The sequence below is a fragment of the Sinocyclocheilus anshuiensis genome, unplaced genomic scaffold (assembly GCF_001515605.1).
Source record: "Sinocyclocheilus anshuiensis isolate Anshui unplaced genomic scaffold, SAMN03320099.WGS_v1.1 scaffold1165, whole genome shotgun sequence".
NCBI lineage: Eukaryota > Metazoa > Chordata > Actinopteri > Cypriniformes > Cyprinidae > Sinocyclocheilus > Sinocyclocheilus anshuiensis.
Window position 1 is genome coordinate 384,841 of NW_015554150.1, and position 7,672 is coordinate 392,512.

The 7,672-nt window shown below is 36.4% G+C and overlaps 1 protein-coding gene across 5 annotated transcripts in view; it reads right to left on the minus strand.

The window, feature by feature from the left end:
• The window catches only part of LOC107670674 (rho GTPase-activating protein 17-like), a 35,516-nt gene that overhangs the window by 12,707 nt on the left and 15,137 nt on the right, over positions 1 to 7,672 (minus strand). For all 5 annotated transcript variants that reach the window (XM_016463356.1, XM_016463353.1, XM_016463352.1 and 2 more), the window contains exons 10-15: positions 6,852 to 6,979; positions 3,626 to 3,737; positions 3,189 to 3,270; positions 1,686 to 1,766; positions 1,485 to 1,598; positions 1,258 to 1,349 (exon numbers count right to left, since the gene is read on the minus strand). In XM_016463356.1, the coding sequence (XP_016318842.1) occupies positions 1,258 to 1,349; positions 1,485 to 1,598; positions 1,686 to 1,766; positions 3,189 to 3,270; positions 3,626 to 3,737; positions 6,852 to 6,979 (609 nt within the window). The remainder of the gene's footprint in view (positions 1 to 1,257; positions 1,350 to 1,484; positions 1,599 to 1,685; positions 1,767 to 3,188; positions 3,271 to 3,625; positions 3,738 to 6,851; positions 6,980 to 7,672) is intronic.

The following is a 7,672-nucleotide window of genomic DNA, read 5'->3' on the forward strand; positions in this document are numbered from 1 at the left end:
AAAATCGCCCATCCATAAAAAAAAGTGTCTCATGTGGCTCCGGGGGGTTAACAAAGGCTTTCTGTAGCGAATCGATGCATTTTTGTAAGAAATATATCCATATTCAAAATGTAATAACAAGCTCAGTCCCCATCCCTAGTGAGCTGCCTATTCAGGGAACACTTGCAGACACTGTAAGCACATTTCCAGGAAATTATGCTGCTTTGCTTTGGTCCAAGCAGTATTGCTTGCCTCTTTTATGGATAATGCAATTCCATGCAGTGCTGTTATAGTTATCTAAAATTAAAACTTAAACTATTAAAAATAATTTTCGCCAACTTTAATAAAGCTGATAAAATAAAATACAAAAAAAGAGGAAACTTAAAAAAAAACTTAAAACAAATTAAACTTTAAAAACTCCAACAAAAAATGAGAAATGTTGCCTTGTCAACTAACTGAAATAGGTACTAAAAGCACTAAAATTAAAACTGAAATAAAATTAAAGCTATATAGAAATATTATTAAAATCTAATAAAAATGACAAAAGCACATAGTGCTAAACCTGGTAATGTATATTACAAATATTGTTACTTCTCCATGTTTTATTATACAGACAAATATAAACAGACAACATTAGGAATATTGCTGGCTCTTTGAAAAATTGCTTTTGTTTTGTGCTTTGTTTTGTAAGTTGCTTTGTATAAATGTGTTTGCTAAATACATAAATGTAAAATTAAAAAATGAATAAAGCTTAAAATAAAATTAAAATGAATACAAAAATAAAAGTTAAAATACTAAAAATAAATAAATCTAAAATCCAAGATGGAGAATGAAGTGAAGCACTGGTTAAATATCAATATTTTATATAAAGTTTGATAAAAAAATAGTTCTAATTAAATGTAATATTTATTAACAAGTTCTTAGCTTAGCAAATGTGAGTCTAATGCTCACATTAGACCATGGCTGCAAAATTGTACTTTGCAGGTATATGATTATAAACATGATAATGTACAGCTGCGTTTCCAAGTCTGACTTCAAATGTCACTTTTCAAATAGGAAGCTGGAAATTCCACGTTTGAAATTTTCCGAGCTGGAAAAGGCAGAAATAGCATGCAGCATATTCAGCTGTGAGCGTTAGTCAAATCTCTAGTGCGCTTCTCGTGAGGAGTCACTTATGAGGTTGCATCTCATTTAAGATGCTACCTTGTAAGGCAATCTGCCTATCTAGACAGTTAACAGTGAGGAAGCTCACTAGGTTTTAGACGAGGCAACTCTGACCTTCAGGGAAGAACCAGCTTGCATGGTTGATTATCAGTTCTATTATAGACACGACATGGACGGAGGTAGTAGCTGCCATCTCAGCAAGGCTTCTAGAAGGACAACAAAACTGCAACATGTCAAACTGTTCCTCAAGAAACCTATAACTAATAACATTTTATATAAACAATGCAATTTGAGAAGTTTTATGGGTATTATTATTATGTGAGTGGATTGCTGTATCTCACCCCTCTGTCCTGGCCCACAGTAAATTGGGTCCCAGTACGATGGCGATGTTGCTCGCTGTCATCTTATTTATGTCACTTTCCAGAGCAAGCTTCGCAAGAAACTTCACCAGGTACCTTCACAGACACAGATTAGCTTGTTACGATCACAACAGTCATTACAGGTCAATGTTAAAAGTTAGTTTAGTGTAGTAACAAGCAGACCTAAAGTTGGTCTTGTTGGCCTTTGGTAACATGTCACATACCACCCACAACGCCTGAAGCCTCTTATCAGGGTCAGAGATACTGCAGACGAGAGAAAACAAGAGGAAAAAAGTGAGGAAAACAGATATATGACACAAGAATCTCATAAGATTCTTCAGCTGTCCCTACACAACAAAAACTGAAAAACAAGTCCATTTAATCACTTTTTATGAGATATTTAAATTATTTTAGTGTAAAAATATGATACAGTTTGAGCATAAAACCTTAAATTTAACAAGGATAACAAGGAAACACTAAGCTATTAGAGAAACTTCAGATAACCGTATTTTTTTACTGAATTTGTGCCCCATATTTTATCATAGAAATCAAAACAATGGAATATTCACAGCAGGGATGAAATCTGATGACAAAGCAAGAATTATATGTGAATAAAAAATTTATTTTGGGTTGTATCTTGCATTAAACCTAGTGAAATCTCTATCAATCTTTTTTTAAATTAATACTTTTATTTAGTAGGGATGCATTAAAACCAGGGCCGTGCACAGACCTTTTGAGGGGCATGTGCTGAAACTGAAAAAGGGCACAAAATAATGAAATAACACAAAATAATAGTCTCAAAAGCTTTAGATTTATTCACTTTTAATAACAACCATAATATATATATATATATATATATAGGGTTTCTTAGGTCTACCAAAAAAAGGGCACTTCGGAGTGTAAGGGCAAAAAGGGCATGTGCTCTGCACAGGTTGAGCCCTACCTGTGCACGTGCCTGATTAAAACTGATCAAAAGTGACAGTAAAGACTTTTATAATATTACAAATATTTGACAAATTTTTCAAATGAAAGCTGATTTTTTGAACTTCCTACTGATCAAAGAATCCTGAAAAAATGTATAATGGTTTACACCAAAATATCAAGCAGCACAACGGTTTTCAACAATGATAATAAGAAATGTTTCTTGAGCAGATCAGTATATTAGAATAATTTCTGAAGGATCATGTGACACTGAAGACTGGCGTAATGCTGAAAATGCAGCTTTGCATCACCAGAATAAATTACATCTTAATATGTATTAAAATAGAAAAGTTATTTTAAATGGTAATATTTCAAAATATTACTGTTTTTACTTTATTTCTGATCAAATAAATGCAGCCTTGTTAAACACAAGAGACTTCTTTCAAAAACAATTAAAAATGTTGCCAACCGCAAACCTTTGCTGGTATATCTTGAATTAAAGCATGTAAATGATGGGTTGCTGGTTATGATAAATTATGACTGATACAGAATTATTAAATTAGTTGCTCTACAAAGCTAACCTCTTTGCTATTCATTGTTTGTTTGCTAATATGGTTTTATGCTTATACCTAAGTTAGTCATGCAAATTTTTAACCAAATGTTCAAGATTTGGTGAGACTCAATAACAAACCTATATTTTCTTCTGAATACAGAGGCATTGAAGTCACATGGACATTGATGTACAGTATTGTGAATGTGCTTTACTTTGAGGCTTGGATCCACTCTTCATACAGCTGATAGGTCATCAGAGGTTCAGGCAGCTCCCTCAGGTAAGATTTGAGGGCTCCTAAATAATCACGGAAAAACAAAACCAACAGCAAATGGATTTGAAAATCACCAATTCTGTTTTAACATGACATGCAAAGTGGACTCAGACTCGGTTTTTCAAATATTTGGCTATAGCTGTGGTACTCTTCAATATGGTGAACAGAACTGAAAACTTCCAGGTTTCAAAATAGATCAGCACCAAAATTCTGGTTTTGTAATCAACAATACAACCAAACATGGTTTAAAATCAAAGAAATATAGTCTCACTTTCATTTTTGGGAGTCATTCTAAATGCAGAAATGCTAAAATCTCTGTAACTAGCTGCAAACAAACTGCATCCTTCTACAGTTTCATTTACGAAAAATGACTTGTACCGGCTACAGCATGAGGGTCGAAGTAAAACTCCTCCAGTTGGGAAGTGGAACAGTCCAGTGCCGCCTTTAACTTCTTCAGTTTAGAGGCTCCAGCAGCGATACGGAACAAACCCTGGCACGAAAGGAAATGTGGAAAACACACAAGACCTTTGCAACGTGCAGTACAATATAAACTGAGTTGCTTATGTATTAAAAAAATGACTGAAAATGCTGTTTTCATATGTGTCAGTGATGGTTTCACAGGGAAATGATTGTTTCATTTCACTGCTATTATTAGTCTGGTTTTAGCCAAGAAGCAGAAGTGAATCAGTAGATCTCTCCACCCATTATCCATCTCTAACACAGATATACTGCTATATATCACTCAATATGCTACACTCTCAAAAATCATTAAGGTCTGTCTATCTATCTATCTATCTATACATCCATTCATCATCTATCATCTATCCACCCACCCAGCGTCGGCGTCACGGGGGGCCTGAGGGGGCCCGGCCCGGCCACTGTGCCCCCTCACCTCTGGTGCCGTCTCCGTAGTGGGCGCCCTGATTTTAGTCGGTGAGGCAAGGTACTGCCCTGGGAAGGTCTCCCAGGCTGTTAAATACACAGATTAAAAGCGAAATATTTTAATTTCGGTTCGTTCTTAGCAAAAAATTTTTTTTTTTCGTTCAGGCTATGCAAAGCGAAATAAGAACGGTGCTGCATTTAGAAAGAATTCTTATTAACTTTGCTATTATTCTTGAATTTTCAAACTGCTAACACTTTGCACTTTGCCGTTTCGAATTATGCCTTTACTGTATGACCAAAAATTACGGAGTAGTCTATTTTATGTTTCAGCTGTTTGATCGCGCCGGCGCCTCACGCGCACACTAAGCTACTGCATTCACTGGAAACAGCGCAGCCGTTCACCGTGCCGTTCGGCGTGAGACCCGGTCCACTGTGGCATATTTTTGCTCATTATGATATTTTTCCGTCGATACTGGAACGCGCGTGAACTACAAAGCCTATTTTACCTAATAAGGCTAATAGTTTAGCTTCAGCTACATCGCGAATATGGACACATTTGGATTTGTGCCTGAGAGAGGTAAGCCCAACTTTACCTTACGTTTCTTTATAAATTAATTTGTTTTGGCATGTTTATTGCTAAGCATATATTATTATATACTGCAATTATATTTATCCATTAGAATTATATATTTTTAAATTCTTATTCTGCTCTGATACGGTTAAATTTAAAGGATTTGTTGTAAAGTCAGGGGAACTAAAATATCATGTGTGTTCATAATGTTGGTACATTCTAACATTATTAGGCCTGCCGTTATTATTTCTGAAAATGCAACTTATACGAGACGTATCTTTTTTTTTTTTTCCCCAAAAAAAAACAAAAAACATTTATTATGTTTTTAAAGCATGCAGCAAATGAGAATATGCGATTAATCTGTTAAAATTTGTTACTGTGGGTTAACAAATTTACATTAGTAGGCTATTCTTATGCTTGGCTTCACAGATAGCAACAGAGTCTGTGCAAAATCTGGTTTACATTCACTTCTGGCTTTTTTCAGTCTTGATTGCAAATGTTTTTTTTTTTTTTTTATGTACGATGGATAATTAAAACAAAAATCAGGCGTGTGTATTTATAACATCAATTACTAGGCCTACATTCTTTTTTTTTTTTTCAGAAATGGAAGTAACTCAAAATGTTGTGTGTTTGTAATTTTAATATTTTTATCTATAGGCCTATACAGCAAAACTACAGAGCTTCCAGTAGGTTATTTTAAGGAGCTGTAAACACGGGAATCTCCGACCGCATGCAATCTTTGACGAACACCCAATTCATATATCAATAAATTGTGCCTGCCCCCTCACTTTGTGTGCTCTGGCGCCGACCCTGCACCCACCCCTTCATTCATCCATCCATCCATCCATCTAACCATCTGTCCATCCATCATTTCTTTATCATCTACCGATCATTAATCCACCCAGCCAGCCATCCATTTATCATTTATCTATCATCTATCCATCCATCGATCCATTATCTATTTATCATCTCCACCATTCATACATCATCTATCATCCATCCATCCAAACATCTATCCATCTGTCCATCCATCCATTCATCTGTCCATCCGTCCATCCATCCATCCATCCATCATCTGTCTGTCCATCCATCCACCTATCCTTCATCTGTCTGTCCATCCATCCATCCATCCATCCTTCATCTGTCTGTCCAGCCATCCATCCATCCACCCATCCTTCATCTGTCCATCCATCCATCATCTGTCTGTCCATCCATCCACCTATCCTTCATCTGTCTGTCCATCCATCCATCCATCCATCCTTCATCTGTCTGTCCAGCCATCCATCCATCCACCCATCCTTCATCTGTCCATCCATCCATCATCTGTCTGTCCATCCATCCACCTATCCTTCATCTGTCTGTCCATCCATCCATCCATCCATCCTTCATCTGTCTGTCCAGCCATCCATCCATCCACCCATCCTTCATCTGTCCATCCATCCATCATCTGTCTGTCCATCCATCCACCTATCCTTCATCTGTCTGTCCATCCATCCATCCATCCATCCTTCATCTGTCTGTCCAGCCATCCATCCATCCACCCATCCTTCATCTGTCTGTCCATCCATCCACCCATCCTTCATCTGTCTTTCCATCCATCCATCCATTCATCTGTCTGTCCATCCACCCATCCTTCATCTGTCTGTCCATCCATCCATCCTTCATCTATTTATAATTTACCCACCCATCCATCAATCATCTATTTATCATCTGTGATCTCTCCACCCATCCATCCATCATCTATCCTTCTATCTATGTCTATGCATCTATCCATCCATTCTGAGACAAAAGGAATAAAAGACAAATATTGAGAAGATCAACACACACGCGAATACAGGCAGGTTTTAAAAGCTTGATATTAATAACATAAAATGTTAACTTGCAAGTTGCAACCCCACTTTTATTTGGATTCTGACAACTATGCAACTTTATTTTTTAAATGCATGTCAAATAAATGTCATTCAACCATTTAAAACTGGTTCTGTACAAAAGTGCCCTTTGCAAAATATTCAAAAGGCAGAAACATTGACCACTTCCCTGAAAATGACAACTATCCGCCATTGTGTATGCAGTAACAATGTGCATCCACTTGAAAACCAACACGTCTTTTCATCTGTGGGTTCTCATGTGTTGTTTCACAGTGTCAGATACCTCTTCCTGCATGCCGGTTTCCAGTAGCATCATAATGCAGGCCTCTATGGGCAGAGCGATCTCTCTGCTAGTGCGTTTCAGATGTTCTTCCAGAGCCGTGCCAAACGCTGGCTTCTCTGTCCATTTATCTATGTCAGATGATGAGATGAAGAGAGAATGATTTGAGTTATGGCAGGAAACATTTAAGAATCATCACTAGGTGGGTGTGGAACACAGATTCTGTAAGCCAGGATGATTTACAGTGTGAAACAGGATACATTATAGCGCTGGCCACCAGGAAGCTTTGAAAGAGAAAGAATGATTCATAGCTTGATGACTAGCCAGATCTTTGGGTGAATCTCATCAAATCTGTCAAAAACATGACTGGGTCACACACACACACACACACACACACACACACACACACACACACACACACACCACACACACAAAAAAAACCTATCTATATATAAAATAATATGAAGCTTTCATATAAAATAAAAAATAAATATAAATTAACGATACGATAATTTGTTTAAAAACACAGACACACACACACACACACACACCCAGACATGTTCTATAAATATTGTCAATACACATTGAAAATAAATAAAATACCTTTATTACTGTAAAAAAATCTAAAGTGTCTAAACAAATGACAGTATTGACAAATCAGGTTATTTTACATTACACTAATAAGAATTTTAAGGGTAAATGTGCTTAATTGTCATAACAATATATGTCACAAATGCAAAAAAAAGCCACAATTTATTCATGCAATATATATTCTTTTGTTTTTAGGGTGAATATGACCCAGACATGTTCTCTCTCTCTCTCTA